Here is a 21,850-nt window from a genome sequence, read left to right on the forward strand (position 1 = left end):
TTAAATTAAAACATACTTACGTGAGTCAGAACTGCCGGCATTCCGTTTTAGGTAGGTGTGGCTGACTCTGAACTTTTATAAAGAATATCTCTTTGGATTTGAGACTTTAGTCTTTGCAACTTTACAGATCTTTTTTTGCACCAAGAGCTTGTAACACTCCAAAGAGAAAGGAAAAATTTAAATTGCATCATATGACCCCTTTAAATGCTTATGTCTTGTAAATGTGAATTTATTGTTTTGGAGCACACTAGCTTATAGATAACCTTAAGGCTAACAAATTCATACTAAAAGCCAAAAAACTTCCATTTTGATTTCATGGGGACATTTAATTATGCATTTGTAACTGCAGGTCAAATACATTAATGTCCTGCATTAAACCATCTGTGTGAATGCATCTAAATAACACTTCAGATGCAGATTCTGTGCCACCTCTGCATTGCAAACACAAAATATTCAATGACAAAATTCAAGAAAATATCAAGATGTCATATTTTGTCATTATCGCACACCCCTAGCATCAACCTACACACAAAGTAGCCTACACTTCTAAGCAGGGTTTGAAATTAAAATCAGCTGTGGCGGGTAACGCTGTCAAATCACTAGCCAGTTTGGCAGGTTACTTTTTGTAAGTTATGTTCATTCATTAATTTCTTGGGGAAGTTTGTGCAAGCCAAATCTGTGCAGGTTTAGCGCAAATACTGAACTCATTACATTATCGAGAATATTGCAAACACCAAACAAACACACCTACAGAGTGCACGCATCCGCATAAGCGACTATATTAACTTAGTGCAGTAGGCATTTAGAGTGCATTCTTTCAGTGCATGATTCAGTCTATTAATATGCATTAAGAAAGATCACATAATTCAAGATAAGGGGGCAGAAAATGTATATAGTTATATAATTTCATACAGTTAATCAATATCACACGAAGAGTGCCGTTTTAAATAAAAAATCAGCATGGTTACAAATGTGATTTGGGAATTGATTTTATACAACAGTTCAATAAACAATAAGTTAATATCAAGAGACTTACATTTTAGACACCATGCTTGCTTTTGCTCCATTTCGCCAGCAAAAATAATTCCAAACACAGCCACAGCACTGTTTTGCGTGTCTGAGCAACATGATGGTGTTTTGTTCCTGAATGAGTCAACCGTTTAAATGATTCGGATCAGCCGCAATGACTCACTTATTAACAGTGACTTACTGCCACCTACTGGCGGTTTTAATTGTTTTAATTTTACATCTAATGTATCTTTTCATTTTTTTAAATTATTTCAAATATCAGTATTCAAAATTTCATGTTTAAAATATCAAAATATTATTTATACATTTGTAACTGCAGGTTAAAGCATTCCATGTCCCTCTAAGCTGCATTAACATATGTAAATACATCTAAATGCCACTTCGTATGGAACTTCTGCAAAGATTAATTTTGTTGATACTGATTTCATTTGTTTAGTATCAGCCTAAATGTATTATTATTATAATTTACTGATTAAATGTAAGAATTTGTCTCAAAAGATGATGCACACTTTTAGAAAAAATGTCTTTATAAAAGGTCAAATGCACATAAAAGGTAAAAATCTATTTAAACTTATTGTAAAAGATTAATTTCTATCACTGCTGTGAACTGACCACACAAAATATGAAATATATCAAAAACTTTAGGAGTCAGCTCTCCACGGTAGTCCTTAAGATATCAGCACAATAACACACTCAGCAAAATATGGTCTAATTATCTTTATCGATAAAATTCCAGAAAATATTGAGATATTATTTTTTTGCCAATATCGCACACCCCTAGTTCTGACACAAAATGATTTGCAGCGGTCGCTTTGTCACGTTCAATGTAGACAGCCTCAAGCTGTTGGTTTATTTCTGGGTTTTTATTTCTGGGCTAGTAGAAGTTATGAATGGTCAGTAACTTAAAAATTTAGTAGCCAAATTGGCTGGTGAGTGAAAAAGTGAATTTCCATCCCTGCTTCTAAGGATATTCAGACTGAAATAATAGAAATACTGGCTAATATGGGGCTAATCCATGTCACTTGAGAGATTATCTGCTACAATATTGAAAATTGGATGGTTTCAAGCAGACACTATGACACAATCATAGTCGGTTAGTCACACTCTGAAACAACTTTGAAGGCAACCATAGCATTGTCTTTGTCTGAGCTCTCTTGGAATGACCGTGGGGTCCTAACAGCCCACTGTTACCAAGCAGCTGCTAAGGAGACAGGAATTAGAGGCAGAGAACTAGGATGAGGTGTGAGATAGAAAGAGTGATGAAGTAACAGAAAGAGAGGGAGGCAGGGTGAAAATGAATAAGTAGACTTATATAGACTGCAGGAAGGGTATTGGAAGGTCTCACATATGGTTTCTATTGAGGCAATGCACATAAGACATTTCTAATGAATAGGACCTCTCACTCATTCCTGTCTCTCAAGAACCCGTACATACAAAAGCACACATACAATCATTTAAGCTTCCACACATTGTATATATGTTCACAATCATCTGCCAATAATAAAAATATTCATGCTGTTTTGATTTGGCCTTCTGTGTGAAAATATGTTCTCTTTAGGTCCATTGGAGTTGTTTAGACTTTTCACTGCAAGTCAAAACCATCATCTGTCAAGCCTGCACATTACATACAGCGAGGGTGAGTAATTTAGAACCAGTTCTTCCTCAAAACTGTAGTGGAACCAATGGTTTTGATGACATGAATAGTTCTTGAATGCCTATGTTCTTTAGCCAATGTCGGTCAAATACTCTGACAACTTACTGCTACTGAATCTACAGCGCCACGGCAAAAGAAATTAGTTTTGAGCTTGCAGTTTGATTTAACATGTTGAAAGAGAAAGACTGCATGCAGTGAAATAAAAAAAAAAGACAATAAATAGGCTCTCTGAATCTTCTCCTCAACGTTGCACAAAAAACACGGCGTGAACGGTGAAGTCCGATTCACAGTCTTTTTGAGCAACTCATGAAAAAGAGCTGGTGCAAGAGTCGTTCTCTTTAATGAATTGATTCATTAAGGCTCTATTCGTGAATCGAATAACACTGGTTGCCAATAATCCTTTATTACTGTGTCCCAATATTTTGATACTCTTTTTAATGCAGTAATAGATATATGTATATACATTGTCTTTACCTGCTGTAGAGTCGTTCCGAAGCTGCATGTGTAATAAGATGTCCTTTGCTGACAAACGACAGAAGATTTTTCTCAGAAGAGTTTTGTTTCATTAAATTAATTTAAAATCCACCTAATCCGGCGCCCTTTTTGCTTTTTGTCTCATAAAGTATCCTGTTCGATGTGGAAAAACCTCTTGAAACTATTCAGTGTGTAAATGGACTGACCGAATGAATCGAACTGAATCGTGAATAATTTCAGACCGACCGTTCAGTTTGACAGACTGAATCAAAAGAGTGATTCATTCGCGAATATCGTCCGATTCTTAACAACTGACAGAGAACACACGATTGCTGAAATATTGTTAGAGAAAATGATTCTCAGAATGAATCTCCATTGACAGACAAGGATTTATCAGTGATATTTCACTTTATCTTATAAAATGGTATTCCGTCAGTTTCGGCGGGAGTGCGTGTTCACGTGCGAGAACTGTTTTATTAGTTTCCAAACCTACAAATATATTTTATGTCAGACTTACGTGAGGTCATGTGTGTAGTTATATTCGCAACAAAAGTTTTGTTGCAATATATTGTTTTCAAATTAACAATAAAAACGATTTCTGTTTACTAAAATGTGCTATTTAAAGGGATAGTTCACCCATAATCTGTCATCATTTACTCACCCTAGTGTTTTTCCAAACCTCTTTTCTGTGAAACACAACAGAATATATTTTGAAGAATGTAGGTATTAGTAACCAAACCAAAGTCTATAGAATACCTTAAAGGGACTTTGACCAAACCATTTTGGTGGCCACTAACATTCTAAAACAAAGGCATTTCTTAAATGTTCCACAAAATGATGAATGTTCACTTTTGGACAAACTATCTCTTTAATACTCTGTCTTTTTTAATGATTTTGTACTCGCACCATAAAGAAACTTAAATAGACCTCATACACCTCAATGGAGAACCGCCTACATCTTTTCTCCATAAGGTTATTCAAAACATCAGCACAAGAGGCTTGATCTTCACTACCATCTACAGGTAGGCAGACGCTTTTCAGGATCAGCCTGTTCTGGGATATCACTGTAATCAAACATAAAGGCTTTTGGCATGTTATGAAGCATGTATAGCCAGGCCTGGATTATGGAGCTTGAGACCCGGGGCCTCAGACTGTCAGGGCCCTCCAAAGCCTCTGGCCTGAGGCTCGAGACTGCCAAAATAAGATGAGAAGCAGAGCTGTTGGTTCATATATAATAAATAAGCTGACAACTACAGCCCCTGGCATCTTGGCGAATACAGCACGAGCTGACCACTACAGCCCCTTGGCAGACCAGCATGAGCTTGTCCTTGTTTACTACTTTTAGTCGTCTTATGTTAGCCTACCAAAACACTAATTTTTATCCGCATAACACCACAACCACCAGATCCAGCGAAAGCTTTTTCCTCAAACCATCTAGCTGCTCAATAGCACTGACTCATCGCCTCCCCCAACTTCCCACCTGAAAAGTCTACTAGGTGCTGAAAGGCCTGTATATGTGTATGAAATTGCAGTACCTCAGTGTAATAATTCTCCCTTCAACACTGCAATAATGTACTATACCAAGCACTACATTTCATATTAATGTCCCATTTATTGTTGCCCACTCCTGGTAATGTTTTTTTTTTTTTGTTCGTTTTGTATTTCCATTTACTGTTTAATGTTGCCTGTCAAATGCTAAATGTTCGTGCTGGAGAAATACATTTTGTTTTCTGTAGAACAGAGCCACAATAATAAACCTTAATTTGAGTTGGTGATTAAATACCAAGTCTAGACTGTTTTCAATACACCTTTAAAATTTTGTACAGACATCATTTTTCATACAGAGACTCTGTCAAATCAGACAGAGTCACAGTGAGACTTTTCAGTACGTGAAGACATTTCAATTTCAAGCTTTTCACTTTCAGTCTGTTGAAGGCCACTTGGGAGAATGGATGCTATATTTGAATGCTTCTCAGAGACGAAGAATGAGAAAGGTTGTACTTTGTGAACTTTTGGAGCCTTTTGGATTAGAGCAGTTTCAAACTTTCACCTACAGTTTAGATATTTCTATGAGAAGACTTAGGAGCATAATAGTCACACGTTGACATAAGCATTCAATGTGCAAGGCCAAACAGATGGCATGCAAGCAGGCTAAAAGAGCCTTTTGCATGCCTGAAACTGGTTTGGATAGTTGGCTGATGGGGTGTGTGACACAGCTGCTGTTAACCTTTATTCAATTAGCTTAGAGACTGACAATAGCACAGAGTAAACAAAATGCAAAAGCAAGGGCTGAGCTGCTACTTCACTTCTATCATCATTCAGATTGTGAGTCAGAGTTTGGCATAATGTTCTGGTCTGGTCTACCAGTGGTTTATAAAAATCAGCCTCTGATCAGATTCCAAAGCATTCATTCAAAATGGTCTATTTACAAATGACTTTGCTTTCAACCATCAATTCTGAAATAAATGTGTATTTACAGCACAAGGAATTAATTGTCATTGAACAGGGGTAATTATTTATTGGTGTTTTGGGGGGTGGGGGGGGGAGCCAGACCACATTTCCCAGCATCCCTATAGGCAGGAACAGTAGACATTACCAAGTGATGTTTGGTAGTGGTGCACTCATGAGATTCATAGTTCATAACAGTCACAAACAGGGAGCTGTTCATAATCCACATGTGGAAAGGGATAAAATGATGAATACAATACCCGCAATAACATTTAGCACTGCGCCGTCACCGCTAAAGTGACGACGGGCTACCAATGCCCATGAAAGAGTATGTGCACACAGTTACATAGAAAAATAGCACTGTCAAAAGTTTTTAAGCTCTTTAAGGTTTCAACCTTCACTTGCTTTAAGCTTCTTTTAAACAAACTGTACGTCTTTGACATGGCATCAAAAAGTAGCGAGTCAAAGGTGGTAGAAGAAGAAGTTCTGTCAAAGGAAAGGAACAGTCAGTCTACTATTTGTTTGTTTCAGGTTATATCAAATTCATACACACAAGGACTAGATTACGGCCCCCCCCCATTGCACTTGAGGCCTTGTCTCGGTGGATGGTTCCAACAGTGAATGGGCTCGACTGAGTAATTCAAGATGGTCTTGCAGTTACAAGGGAGGGAAGAGAGCAATACATTTCCATCAAAAAGTAAGTTGTTGCAAGAAAACGCTGAAACGAAATGTGAGAATTATAATCATAACAACAGCAATGATAATGCAAGCAATCGTAATAATAGAGCAACAAAGTTCAAAAGGAAAAGACATTTAATTCCTATCTGTAAAGTAATAAAGTTATATATCCAGCAGTTTTTTTCCTTTTCCTTTGTTTTTGTTTTTTTTATAACAGAATCTTCCTCCAAAAATAGTTGATAGTGCACTATTCATTTCCGTGGAATTATACAGCCACCATTAGCTGGCTCCAAAAAATTGGACAACAATCAATCAAAAAAGCCACAGTATTGCTGATCAGCATGGCGTGGTTTAAAAATTTTTTTTTTTTATAGTCATCCCAGACACCTGAGAAAACAGTTAAGAAATCAGATCTGTCTTTTTTATCGGAAAGATACTACATTTATATATTCAAGTTATGCAAATTACATCTAAAGTCACATATTCAAGCATATACTCAAGTACACACATATATCTAGTGAGAGAATAGTTTAATATTTAATATATAATATTGTACTTCATATGGTACAGTAGTATTAGGGTGCATGGGTTTTTTTGGGGGGAGGGGGGTGTTAATTTTGAGGAAATGTATAGATATACTCATGTAGGTCTATACATATATATGATCCCTCATACAATGATCGATAATCATAAGAAATCATACAAGAGCAAAGGTTATAGGCAAACAGGGTATAACTGTTGGGTTATGTGCGTCTGGGTCAAGAGACTGGGTGAGCACCATATAAAATGAGTCGTAAAAATTAAGAGTGTTTTTTCTTGTGGCGAAAAAATACGCAAACATGCGCCAGCATGCAACCCATTCGCTGCCGACTCAACCTGGGTGAGAAATGCCAAACCAGCACCGATCACAATGTCAAAAGCTCGAGGAAGAGAGAAAGAAAGAGAAACGATATTGCTGTGTTTAACAGTTCTGTTGTTCACATCTTCAAAGAGTGTCTGTGCATATATATATCATAATGGCCATGAAAACCCATGTCCAGTTTGTGTTAAAAAGAGTGTTAAAAAGAGAGCATGTGGACGTATTTGCTTTAATATTTAAATATATACACTGAAAAATCTTGTACAGATTTCACAACTCCCGAGACATAGTGACAGGATGTAATGCCATCTTTCTCTCTCTCTTTCTCCATCTCTCTCTCACCTCAAGATAAAACGAACACACACACATAATTTTAAGAAAAGGAATCAAAGATACCAAAACAAGTGCTTGAACAAACCCATGATGAAAAATTTGAAACTATACAGTGTTCATGTTCGCTATTTTCTCTGTTTCTTATCAGCTCCGTTTCCTTTCATAACTCTTAATGACGTCCGTCCCTTTAGTCTTGTTCTTCCTGACCTGCCTTACTGCTCTGGATGTTGAAAATATATCATTTTATGATACCGATCCATTCGTCATATAGCCCTCTTTCGGTCCAGCTACCCGCACCCTCCCACCCATATATAAAATATACAAAAAAGATTATTTCCAAAATCTCATCGCCTGCCTGCTTCTGCAAGTATAAAAATATACAGTTTTCCTATGTCAAAATCTCTTTGTGCTCTCGCCGCCATCCTCATTCCCCCCCTCTGCCTCTTCATCTACTCTATTACAGCTGACCCTAACAGTTAAAAAATATACAAGGTGTTTTTTTATCATAGAAAAAAATTACATCTCTACCACCTCCTGTATAGTTCTCTCTCTGAGAAAATCATCCCGTATAGAAAGAGGATGTTCACAAGGGCTACATGATGTTATAAATGATCTGCCTTTATGATCCGTGAGTATTTATGAGAGTTTGGATTGCACATCCTCAGTCAAGGTTTGTGGTGGTATCGTAGGAGAAGAGCCGAAGCTTATGAAATGTGCTTGTGCTTACAGTACAGGTAGACCTTGTGCACATCCCTCATGCTGAGACTGTTCAACTTTGAACCACGTTTTTCAAGTATCTGTTTCAACCAAGCACCACACCAGCTAATCCAACCGATCCCTGCACGTACGGAAAGAAATGTAAATTAGTGAACAGAGTATCGTAGTGCTTATTTGAAGCAAACGCTACAAGAAAATGCCATTCCAGGATGAGTTGAACAGCCCTTGAAACGCTTTTTTAAAAATTCAGTAATTGTGTCTTTCTCTTCCTTCTGTTCTTCCTTTCTCCTCTTCATCAGTCTCCATGGCGGTTCTCGTATTTGCTGATGATGTTGCGACAGCGGCCCAACTCTTTTCGCATATCGGCGACTTCCTGGCGAAGGGTGGCGTTCTCCTGTTCCAGGAATGCTGCTCGGACTGAAATCTGGTTCTCCTTCAGTCGGCGGGCATCACGAGAACGTTTTGCTGCTTCGTTGTTCTTGAAGCGTCGGTTCCAGTACCTGTCATCCTTTGGAGGTGAAAAAAGGGAAAAGGGTCAGATCATAATTACGGATACATGATATATAAATTAAATTAAATATATGCATTTATCAGACACTTTTATCCAAAGCAACTTACAGTGCATTCAGGCTATACATTTTTTATCAGTATGTGTGTTCCCTGGGAATTGAACTCACAACCTTTGCACTGCTAACACAATGCTCTACCACTGAGCCACAGGAACATTGAGTACCATATGGGTTATTAAACATTGTGCGTGCTAATTTCTACCAATTTTTACATTTAGACTAGCTTTAGCATCATTTGATGCTCACTTTAAGTTAATCTTTACAAAAAATAAGTAGTTTAATAATTACACTGTTAAATGTAATCCTCATAAAATTAATATCAATTTTCATACTGTACATTTTAAAGTTGTGATGCTTAAATTCAATTGTAGCATTTAATACCATTGATTTTGTGTGGGTTTTTTGTGTGTGTGTGTGTGTTTCATTTTTACTTTACACCAAAAGGTGTAGAATATTAACACTGGCCATTTATCTGTTATTTACCATAATATTATTAATAATTACTGGCTTCATGTAAATTTAAATATCAGCCAGAATGGTAATATTGGTACATACTTTATTATAATATATAATATTCACAATAATAGCGGCTTATTCAAGCACAGAATGGTTACAATGTTAATAAGTATAGGCTTGACGTTTTTTAGAAGATGGACTTTTTAAGAGATTTTTATAATACTTAATTTTAACTGATTATTCGTAGACGTCTTGCCAGTAGCATGATAAAACAATTAAGTTTTTCTGGAATTTGCAAAACAATCTATCTCTCTATCATAATATTTCATAATCATAATAATGGCAGCATATTCAAGGACAGAACCATATAGTTACAATGTTAACAACAATACAGTTGACCTTCTTTATAAGATGGACTCTTATGATGCTGACTAAAACTGTATATTATCCTTAAGAGATTTTTATAATATTACATTTTCATTGATTTATTTAATTGATTATTCATAGACGCTTGCCAGCAGCATGATAAGAAATTTGGAAAACAATCTCTAAAAATAAAATTATCTGTAGCACCTTCTGATCATTTGGCACCAGCATTTTGCGGGCCTTCTTGATCATGGGCTGAGGTTTCAGCTCTTCCTCTGTGAAGTGATGCCTGCGCGGGTCAAACGCCTCCTGGCCTGGCACACTGGATAGGGCGAGGTCAGCGGGGTCAGGATCAAAGTTCACCATGCCATCAGCCACGTTGGTGGGTGGCACCACAGGTGGAGGTGGGCAGGAGGGGCTCGGAGAAGGGTCAGGTGGTACAGTTTGAGCCCCTGTTGAGAAAGACAAGTCAAGAAAAAATAGTCTGTCACATGTCGCAGGCCACATGTTACCAGACAGATGAAAACATCACGTGTCTGGGCTAAACCAAAGAGGATTATGAACAATAGATGCATGTTCCCTGACTAGCTGCAGTGGCTCGTTTTAGCCACAAGGGTGCACCAAAAACCAACGTGGACACTTGCCAATTTCAGCAGCTGGCAGGCAAGGTCGACAAGCCTACCTGAAGTTACAACTCATGTGATAAACATCCAGAGAAACACCATGAAACTGACCCTGAAAACACTCACATTTTGTTCTCAGTCGAGATTGTTAAAATTCATTGGGCCTCGTTTCCCAGCACTTTACATGGCTGACTTCTCATATATTCTTCCTCTTTTTAGTTTGAAATATGCTTTTAGAGCAGCTGATAAGGCTGCGATTGGAAGGCGAGCACTTGACGTTAATTATGATACATTAGCTGTAATGGCAGTTTCTGCTTTAGTGGTTCTGAGCCGCTGCTTTAAATTGTTCCAGAGTACCTTCTTACACAGATATAATGTATTTTGGGATACACACATATTATTAAGGGCTAATTATATGCGAGTAGCATTTGCTGTGGTATGCACCTTTAAACATCGCCTGGCTATAAATGTTGAAATAAGATAATTCTGTTTATTTCAGACTTTATAACAGAACAATCCGGCTTCACACTTAAAACAGCTCTCGAAAGCAAATTGTCATGTAAACATAATCAAATTCTTTGTAATTTAATAATGAGCTTCTAAGCCTGAGCACTCCGGAGGCCTGCCAAAGATTTGTTTTTCATTCATTAAGACAACGCACAAAGACCAACACAAAGTGATATAGGAAGATTGTTACATAAAGCGTGCTCCCACCAAACCGACATATTGTCCAGTTCCTGTAGTAATTCTCATCTTATCTAAAATCTAGCAAGGGGAAAAAAGTGTTTTTTTCCCCATGAGCATGTACATGACCAGCTGTCCTTTGGGCCTCTTCCTTTCTATGCGGGAGGAGACATAAACAAGAGACACAGCTGTGTGCACAATTCACACTGTACAAGCTATACAAACACACACAATGACATACAGTGTTTATACTGCCATACAAAGGCAAGCCCATCTATCTATTGTTCTATCATATATATATATATCATTCCATTATTTTATACAAAAACAAACCAAATGCTATCTCTCTATCATTCTATCGTTCTTTTTATCGTTCAATGATTCTATATATCATTCTATTGTTTTATACAAAGACAAACCAAATGCTATCTATCTATCTATCTATCTAGTTTTATCATTCTATCTATTGTTCTACCTATACATCTGTCTGTCTGTCTGTATATCTATCTATCTATTTGTCTATATATGCAAAGGCAAACCTAATTTTATCTCTCTGTCTCTCTCTGATACTATCTATCTATCTGTCTATCTATACAAAGGCAAACCCAATGCAGTCTATCTCTCTCGTTTTATCTATCTATCTATCTACACACGTTAATGTACTTTAAATATACAATTATAACCACATTATTGGCGCCAGCGCCACACATCTGGTTTCTGTTTCAGACATCCAAACACAATCAAACATTTGTTTTACAAAGAAGAAAAGACAAATACCAGGCATATGCATACATATCTTTTAAAACGTATATCTTTTTAGCTTTCTCTTTCTATGCCTCTTGCCCCTCCTTTTCCGCCCCTGTCCGTTCTTTCCCCTCAGTCTCTCTCTCCATTGCTCTCTGCATCAGCACGTGACAAGTCTACTGCACATGGCCCCAACGTGTGAGAGAGCGGGAGGGAGGGAGGGAGAGAGAGAGAGAGAGAGAGAGAGAGAGAGAGATTCAGTAATTGTGTCTTTCTCTTCCTTCTGTTCTTCCTTTCTCCTCTTCATCAGTCTCCATGGCGGTTCTCGTATTTGCTGATGATGTTGCGACAGCGGCCCAACTCTTTTCGCATATCGGCGACTTCCTGGCGAAGGGTGGCGTTCTCCTGTTCCAGGAATGCTGCTCGGACTGAAATCTGGTTCTCCTTCAGTCGGCGGGCATCACGAGAACGTTTTGCTGCTTCGTTGTTCTTGAAGCGTCGGTTCCAGTACCTGTCATCCTTTGGAGGTGAAAAAAGGGAAAAGGGTCAGATCATAATTACGGATACATGATATATAAATTAAATTAAATATATGCATTTATCAGACACTTTTATCCAAAGCAACTTACAGTGCATTCAGGCTATACATTTTTTATCAGTATGTGTGTTCCCTGGGAATTGAACTCACAACCTTTGCACTGCTAACACAATGCTCTACCACTGAGCCACAGGAACATTGAGTACCATATGGGTTATTAAACATTGTGCGTGCTAATTTCTACCAATTTTTACATTTAGACTAGCTTTAGCATCATTTGATGCTCACTTTAAGTTAATCTTTACAAAAAATAAGTAGTTTAATAATTACACTGTTAAATGTAATCCTCATAAAATTAATATCAATTTTCATACTGTACATTTTAAAGTTGTGATGCTTAAATTCAATTGTAGCATTTAATACCATTGATTTTGTGTGGGTTTTTTGTGTGTGTGTGTGTGTTTCATTTTTACTTTACACCAAAAGGTGTAGAATATTAACACTGGCCATTTATCTGTTATTTACCATAATATTATTAATAATTACTGGCTTCATGTAAATTTAAATATCAGCCAGAATGGTAATATTGGTACATACTTTATTATAATATATAATATTCACAATAATAGCGGCTTATTCAAGCACAGAATGGTTACAATGTTAATAAGTATAGGCTTGACGTTTTTTAGAAGATGGACTTTTTAAGAGATTTTTATAATACTTAATTTTAACTGATTATTCGTAGACGTCTTGCCAGTAGCATGATAAAACAATTAAGTTTTTCTGGAATTTGCAAAACAATCTATCTCTCTATCATAATATTTCATAATCATAATAATGGCAGCATATTCAAGGACAGAACCATATAGTTACAATGTTAACAACAATACAGTTGACCTTCTTTATAAGATGGACTCTTATGATGCTGACTAAAACTGTATATTATCCTTAAGAGATTTTTATAATATTACATTTTCATTGATTTATTTAATTGATTATTCATAGACGCTTGCCAGCAGCATGATAAGAAATTTGGAAAACAATCTCTAAAAATAAAATTATCTGTAGCACCTTCTGATCATTTGGCACCAGCATTTTGCGGGCCTTCTTGATCATGGGCTGAGGTTTCAGCTCTTCCTCTGTGAAGTGATGCCTGCGCGGGTCAAACGCCTCCTGGCCTGGCACACTGGATAGGGCGAGGTCAGCGGGGTCAGGATCAAAGTTCACCATGCCATCAGCCACGTTGGTGGGTGGCACCACAGGTGGAGGTGGGCAGGAGGGGCTCGGAGAAGGGTCAGGTGGTACAGTTTGAGCCCCTGTTGAGAAAGACAAGTCAAGAAAAAATAGTCTGTCACATGTCGCAGGCCACATGTTACCAGACAGATGAAAACATCACGTGTCTGGGCTAAACCAAAGAGGATTATGAACAATAGATGCATGTTCCCTGACTAGCTGCAGTGGCTCGTTTTAGCCACAAGGGTGCACCAAAAACCAACGTGGACACTTGCCAATTTCAGCAGCTGGCAGGCAAGGTCGACAAGCCTACCTGAAGTTACAACTCATGTGATAAACATCCAGAGAAACACCATGAAACTGACCCTGAAAACACTCACATTTTGTTCTCAGTCGAGATTGTTAAAATTCATTGGGCCTCGTTTCCCAGCACTTTACATGGCTGACTTCTCATATATTCTTCCTCTTTTTAGTTTGAAATATGCTTTTAGAGCAGCTGATAAGGCTGCGATTGGAAGGCGAGCACTTGACGTTAATTATGATACATTAGCTGTAATGGCAGTTTCTGCTTAAGCGGTTCAGAGCCGCTGCTTTAAATTGTTCCTGAGTAAGTTCTTACACAGATATAATGTATTTAGAATACACACATACAATTAAGAGCTAATTATATGCATGTAGCGTTTGCTGTTGTATGCACCTTTAAACATCGCCTGTAAATGTTCAAATAAGATAATTCTGTTTATTTCAACAACAGAACAATCCGGCTACAGACTTAAGACAGCTCTCGAAAGCCCAATTTGCTCATGTAAACAATCAAATTCTTTGTAATTTAATAATGAGCTTCTAAGCCTGAGCACTCCGGAGGCCTGCCAAAGATTTGTTTTTCATTCATTAAGACAAAGCACAAAGACCAACACAAAGTGATATAGGAAGATCGTTATGTAAAGTGCGTTCCCACCAAACCGACATATTGTCCAGTTCCTGTAGTAATTCTCATCTTATCTAAAATCTAGCAAGGGGAAAAAAGTGTTTTTTTCCCCATGAGCATGTACATGACCAGCTGTCCTTTGGGCCTCTTCCTTTCTATGCGGGAGGAGACATAAACAAGAGACACAGCTGTGTGCACAATTCACACTGTACAAGCTATACAAACACACACAATGACATACAATGTTTATATTGCCATACAAAGGCAAGCCCTATCTATCTATCTATCTATCTATCTATCTATACAAACCCAATACAATCCATCCCTCTCGTTCTATCACTCTCTTATATCAATCAATCTATATATCAATCTATCTGTCTGTTTATCTATCTATCTATCTATACAAAGGCAAACCCAATGCAATATTTCTCGTTCTGTCTATCAGTCAATTTATCTATCTATCTATACACATATAAGTTAATGTACTTTAAATATACAATTATAACCACATTATTGGCGCCAGCGCCACACATCTGGTTTCTGTTTCAGACATCCAAACACAATCAAACATTTGTTTTACCATGATGAAAAGACAAATACCAGGCCCAGGCAAACATATCTCTTAAAACTTGTATCTTTTTAGCCTCCTCTCTTTTCTATTCCTCTTGCCCCTCTTTCTCCTCCCTCGTCCGTTCTTTCCCCTCACTCTCTCTCTCCATTGCTCTCTGCATCAGACAAACCCAATACAATCCATCCCTCTCGTTCTATCACTCTCTTATATCAATCAATCTATATATCAATCTATCTGTCTGTTTATCTATCTATCTATCTATACACATATAAGTTAATGTACTTTAAATATACAATTATAACCACATTATTGGCGCCAGCGCCACACATCTGGTTTCTGTTTCAGACATCCAAACACAATCAAACATTTGTTTTACCATGATGAAAAGACAAATACCAGGCCCAGGCAAACATATCTCTTAAAACTTGTATCTTTTTAGCCTCCTCTCTTTTCTATTCCTCTTGCCCCTCTTTCTCCTCCCTCGTCCGTTCTTTCCCCTCACTCTCTCTCTCCATTGCTCTCTGCATCAGCACGTGACAAGTCTACTGCACATGGCCCCAACGTGTGAGAGAGCAGGAGGGAGGGGGAGCGAGAGAGAGAGATTTCAAAACATGCAATAGAAATGCACCCACCATCTCCAGCAGTCCTCTCTCTCCCTCTTTCTGTGCAGCATTTTGAAGATTCAAATGGTTCTTTTAGTGAATGAGTGCAGAATACTGTACACTAATTTATATTAGTCTCAATTTAACAATGTCCAAAAACTAAAGACATAGTAGAAGTACTGCACTATATGCAATCACTAATGGCATTACATTATTAGTAATACACTACTAGTTAAGTAGGATTTCCAAATTTGGTGCTTCCCCAAATATTACATGAGGTTATTATCTGCTCTGATGGTTGTGCTGTAAAGAAACATTTCCACTCTACACGCACTAGTACACTCACAAACACACATACAGCTGTGCCCTTAAAGCTTCAAAGCCTGCATTGCCCAGGGCATCAGAGGCCAACAGTTTTAGACATCCCATCATGCATCACTGCAGTCTACACTGCCGTGGCTGAGACTATCCTGCTCACATTCACACCAATGCACACACAAATATACACCAAAAAAGTGGTGGAGACAAAATAACACGTTGTCATACAGACACACACTAACAAATCTGCGATATGGAACTATTTTAGACGGTTCATAAAACGGTATGTGGCAACTAAACCATTAGCAATCTATGTTAGCCATTATGCTTCCTCACAAAATCGAATGAAAAACATTCTTACCATGCAGACACTCCGGACCTCCCAGCAGTCCAGGGCCCTGCGGCACGTCCAGACCCAGTAAAGAGGATGATGAAGATGATGAGGAAAGGGAAGAGATGGAGGAGGCAGAGGAAGAGCAGGGCGGAGAGGAAGAAGGTGGGCACTGAGAGCTCTGGCTGGGTACGGCCGACTGCGTGCTCTGAGAAGGAACCTGAGCGGCCGCACTGCAGGTGTTTCCCGACGGCATGCACCCCATCCCATTCTCCGTCAAGAACTCCTCCAGGTCCATGTACTGTAGCTGAAACAGGCCGCCGTCACACGGCAGCGAACGTTCCCATAGCAATGGGCCGAGGAAGGCGGACTGGTTAGCGGAACGCAGTGTGCCGTTCCCACCGTTCATGCCCCCAACTCCACCTAATGAATCGTCATCGGAGTCCAGAGGTTTGTCTTTATCTGAGAGTGGTAAAAAGAACAATAATCTATCAAATATGTTCACTTTTGATTCTATCATAAATAAATTAGCATATATTTCATGCAAAGTAAATCTGCTAAATGAATTAACGAAATTCTGGATTTAAATCACACAAAAAACATATATTTACCATATTTTTAGAATTCAAATTTCAAGGGATGCATATCAGTACCATAACGATTATCAGCGATATTCAAGATTTTTAAAGGTACACTATGTAACTTTTGGAGCTCTAGTGGTTAATAAACAAAACTGCATGTGTCTTGCGGAAGAATAGTCTGAATATAAACACTTATTATAGGCATACTGTAGTGATTAAGGATAAGACAAAAGCACAGTTTGGAAGACTGATTCATGATGTACTTATATAAATTTAACGAAAAAGTTACACAGTATTTTAATATTAATTACACATTATTTTAATATGAATCATTTTACTATTTTCGTATTTATTTTTTATATAATTTCAAAGTTTTAATCTTAATATTTATTATTTTTAATATATATATAGTTTTAATTTATTTTTATTAAAGTTTTAGTTTATTTTAGCTACTTTTATTTTTCATTTATTTTAATTAACACAAACAATTTTCAGTAGTTTTAGTTGTTAACAACAACAACAACAACACTTCTGGATAAAATTGAATACTTAATTCCGTCCATTGTTTTTACATTTAGATTATCTTTGCCATCATCTAAATCTCACTAAAAGTCCATCTTTAAAACACTAATAATTGAATAATGCTATTAAATGCAATCCTAAGCAAATCTCAAGATGAATTTAACATACTGTACATTATAATGTTTGGGTGCCTATATTCACTTGTAGCATTTAAAATGACTGATTGTCTTATTAGTGCTTTATAACATGTTTATAACCATTACATGAAAATAATACACAGTTTTAATATTGGTGCATCCCAACATATTTCCACAAATAAACATGGCGCCCAGGCATAAAGGCGTACAGTGTGCTTAATGAATAAACAAAACTCATGAGTGCATGACCCTTGAACTGCTGCAGTATCACAGCTCCAGTAGGATTGGAAACACACAATGCCATGTACACGGCTGGAATGCCAGGGACAAAGATGGAAGTCTCTTTCTCTGCCCATCGCTCAGATTGAGAGATGGGGGTGTGGGGGGGGGGGGGGGGGGGGGGGGGGGGTGTTGCTGGTAAATGTGAGTGCTCCATGAGAGCTGAGATGTCATCTCCAGCACAGGGGCTTTTGAAGATGAAGCTTTGGGAATATGCATTGCATTGTGATAGCTGGGAAAAAGCGGTGGTTTACTCTACAACACAAATGGAAAGTGGGAAACCGCAGTAATAAATGGAATGAGAAAGAAGGATATTGGTGGAGAGTGAGAGTTTTCAGCAGAGCCAAACAAAGCACAGCAGTGGAAAATTTACCAATAACAAACTCATATTTAAAGAATGAACAAATACATTTTGATAATACAATGCTGGCCATTTGCTTAAAGGCACAATATGTAAGATTTTTTAATTAAAATATCCAAAAACCACTAGAACTGTGTTATATATTTTGCTGACTTGTGTACTTACATTATCCCAAATGTTTTGACGAATGTTTAAATCCAGAGAAATAAGCAATTTTAACTAGTGACACGGAGCGTGTCCATAGTGTCATTGTGTCGCCTGCCAATGGCGTCATAACCCCTCGATTTCCGGTTTTGTTTTGTAGAAAACATGGAAACACCAAAGACGCTTTATTATGTTGTGCGTTTTATTAGACCAGTGACGACCGCACAGAGTAGCATTATAACAAAACTTTCAAATGTATCTAGTATGATAAAACAGCGCTGCTTTACCCCACATACGCACAACCAGAAGGAGTGGAAGCGGTCGACTGTGACATAATAAAAGCTCCGCTGCTTTCGAGCCGTGTGTCACACTCGTTCAGTGGCCTCGTTTCGCTTCGACGGCTTTCAGCCTCACCCTGCTTCATTCTACTACGTTAATAAATCATTAGCTCATCCATGAACATGATTTCTGCCCGAGTCCCGTCGGATTGCATCGGCTGTGGGGATGAAGACGACAACTCCCATGATTCCACACTCAGTCACGGCGTCATCAAACTACGCCTTTGTCTATTTGTTTATTTTGAATACGCGTCCTCTAGTGGCGAAAATTACATATTGTGCCTTTAAAGTGTTGTCACAGTATTTATCCACCCCTTCCTGATTACTTTTAACCTTTATAAAGCCGAAGTGATTTAATCATCCACAGGAGGGCGCAACTGAGCAACTAGTAATGTGTACATCCGTATTAAGGCAACAACTCAATGCATTTTAGGATGGCATCCCTTTAATGGCAGCCAATGGGAGCTTCAGAAATCCCTTTAGGAGAGGGGAGAGGTCCTAAATTTCTTTAATTTGTAGTGAACCCGTCAATTCACATCATTTGTCAACGAGTTAGCCATCGAGTTGAGGAAGCAGCCTGACTGAGTGAAGAATAGAAGATGTTTCCTGGTTGCACAGAACTGAGGTAGATCAGTCTAGAGCTCGTGTGAGGCAGCAAAAGTTATATTGCTGCTCTCTATTTGTGATTTACCTACACCAACATTCTTTTTAAGCAAAATGACATCGTGGATAACAAATAATCTTAACAAAGACACTATTTAAGAGACTGTAATAGTGGATTAGATAGAGAAAGAGTCACCTTTCATCTCAGCACAGCAGTCTTTCCCTCTCTGGTCCCCTTTAATAGGCAGCTGAAGAAGGGATTTCAGACTGGCCATGGAACTATTCAGGTGGCCATTGGTGGTGGTACCTGCAGGGTTAGCAGGACCGAGCTGTGGACTGGTCCCTGCTGGATGGTCAGGTGGCAATAGCTGAGAAACTGGCCTGGACATTCCTCGGTGTAACACCTAGTCCAGGTTCAACCAGTTAATAACTTTTCAGATCACTGGACAGTTGAGCTGGTTGACTGAATCAAGTGTTCCAATCAAAAGTAGAAGAGTTTGGCAGTCGAACGAACGCCTCGCGCCTTGGATCAGGGGGTGTATGGAAGTTTCTGAGCATTTACAATTCGTATTCAAAGTCCTAATGCGTTCCCATTAGGAAACTGAAGTGAACTGGCGTCCTGTATGGTCCTCTCAAGTGAGAAAGATCCCGGAGTTCAAGATCAACATCCTCTTCAAACGCACTGGCTCCTTTTAAAGAATATTGTGCCGATTGTTGCTTTCAGTAAACCTTCCGTGGGATCGCCGCTTATTTGTTGACATATGTCATCGCATTTAACTGGTGCTCCTCGCGTCCAGGACAGAAATATTCCCCGAAAAAACGAATGAGTTGGATTAGACGGGCGTCCATGAAGGCACAGACGATTCAGTCCCACACAGTCGGCAGGAAACTGCGAGTAAACTATAATACAAGACTAAATCGAATCGAGAGAGAGCAAATAAAAAGATGGTTCCCCTCTTCAGAATTTAATTAACAATTAAACGTGAGCTGTGACGGTTAAGACTGATGGCTGTTATTATTCCTCTGCCCTCTTTGTTGCTCTCTCTCTCTCTCTTTCTCATTATTTTTGTAGCTAACCTCCGCAACCTCTTTCTTTCTCTTTCTTTCTTCGGGCACTCGGTAAAGCGAGCGCTCGGTATCGTAGCAAGAGTCAGCTGGAACGTACACGGGCAGCGCTCGTGACATCACCTCTCACGGGGGAACGGCACTGAAGGGCGGGGCTATTTATTATTCATTATACACACCTCCTCGGTTAACGCCCACAATATGATAAACGAGCCGCTCTGGCCAATAGAAGGTGTCCCTGTTTACATATTAATGTCAGACCACCCCTGTTTTCACTAACCTCTTCTGTGCCGTTACATTTTCACAGATCGAACTCATTTGAACGGGAGGCTACATACATCCAAACAACAGGACAAAGGACAAAGCTACATGCGCGGGTCAATGACAAAAAGGAAGTTCTTAGAAATGTATTCTTAGCATTTTTGTTTTGTTGCATTCAAAAATCTTGATTTCATGTCTAGAAATGCTTTACTCACTCCTACTTTGCTTCCTTTTCCCTTGAACAATCGTAATCATTTTAATGAGTTTTTTAAGACTCACTAAAAATGTCAAAATGACTTTTAAATCGGACATTGAATTGACACTAGTCGTATTCCTACTTTGCTTCCTTTTCCCTTGAACAATCGTAATCATTTTAATGAGTTTTTTTAAGACTCACTAAAAATGTCAAAATGACTTTTAAATCGGACATTGAATTGACACTAGTCGTAATAAATGTGTATTTTAGACATTTTGTAAGAATCATAATTGCAACTTTGACAGAGCGTCACGTCATTTATCCTTATATGCGCTAGAGAGGTTGATAGAGAGTATACAGTAGCTATACTGTCTATGAGAACGTGCCTGCGAATTTAAACAGATATGACAAAAATCAATATCTGCAAAGACACAAAAGACTACTATTGGAATTGCAATAACATTTGTCTGGTCCAAGTCCAGACTTGCGACTCTTAGTAACGCTGTTATTTCTAACCATCATCATATTCATTCATTCTCTAATTTATTGCTAGTTGTCATTGGCTAGAAGAAGTCAAAAAACGTGAGCATGTCACTTTGGCCGACACAAATGTATTTCTACAGTACCTTAAGGCCAGCACTAGACCTCGTAGCAAGCACATGGCTCAGGCACGCGCGATCGCTACCTACCGGCGGCCTCTCCTTCACGCGATTGGTCTAAAGTAGGTCAGTATCTGCCCTTCGCGAGATCCAATTGGACAAAACTAGGTCAGTCGCTCCTCCCAGAGTTCTCCCCATGCTAGTGCCGCGTGAGTTGGGAGTAAAACAACATGCAAAGGCGGCTTGGTGAGATCTTTGTTGATTAGTGCCGACAACTCTTATCAGATGCAGAGATCAAATAGAATCTGCCTTTGCGTGTTTAAAAATGAAAACAAATACGAAGAAGGTTCCATCCACGGATTGTTATGCATAGACTGCCGTTTTTGACTGCACAGCTGATAGGTTTACTATGCACAATTTAAAGTGTGTGAAATTATGATAATATCCCTTTGAAATAATATTGAAACCTTATTAAATTGGATGCATCAAAGGGCAAGATATAAAGAACTTTCTGGATTTTTTCTGGATTTGATTTTCAACTGCATAGTAAACAAGCTTGTAACTTATATACATATATGGGACCCCCTTTAACAAGTGAATTTCCATTGG

At 38.4% G+C, this 21,850-nt stretch overlaps 2 protein-coding genes across 2 annotated transcripts; both read right to left on the minus strand.

The window, feature by feature from the left end:
- Positions 1-5,678: 5,678 nt before the first annotated feature.
- On the minus strand, positions 5,679-20,551 carry LOC107599532 (hepatic leukemia factor-like). The gene is made up of 5 exons (XM_016291157.1): positions 19,317-20,551; positions 16,186-16,617; positions 13,244-13,488; positions 11,890-12,153; positions 5,679-8,436 (listed from the first exon to the last, which is right to left on the minus strand). The coding sequence occupies exons 1-4, from the start codon at positions 19,507-19,509 to the stop codon at positions 11,941-11,943; spliced, it is 1,083 nt and encodes a 360-aa protein (XP_016146643.1). The 5' UTR covers positions 19,510-20,551; the 3' UTR covers positions 5,679-8,436; positions 11,890-11,940.
- On the minus strand, positions 6,486-10,257 carry LOC107599535 (hepatic leukemia factor-like). The gene is made up of 2 exons (XM_016291158.1): positions 9,791-10,257; positions 6,486-8,700 (listed from the first exon to the last, which is right to left on the minus strand). Exons 1-2 carry the CDS (start codon positions 10,088-10,090, stop codon positions 8,488-8,490), a joined length of 513 nt encoding a protein of 170 aa, XP_016146644.1. The 5' UTR covers positions 10,091-10,257; the 3' UTR covers positions 6,486-8,487.
- Positions 20,552-21,850: the final 1,299 nt, after the last annotated feature.

Source organism: Sinocyclocheilus grahami, unplaced genomic scaffold (genome assembly GCF_001515645.1).
Source record: "Sinocyclocheilus grahami isolate Dianchi unplaced genomic scaffold, SAMN03320097.WGS_v1.1 scaffold268.1, whole genome shotgun sequence".
Taxonomy (NCBI): Eukaryota; Metazoa; Chordata; class Actinopteri; order Cypriniformes; family Cyprinidae; genus Sinocyclocheilus; species Sinocyclocheilus grahami.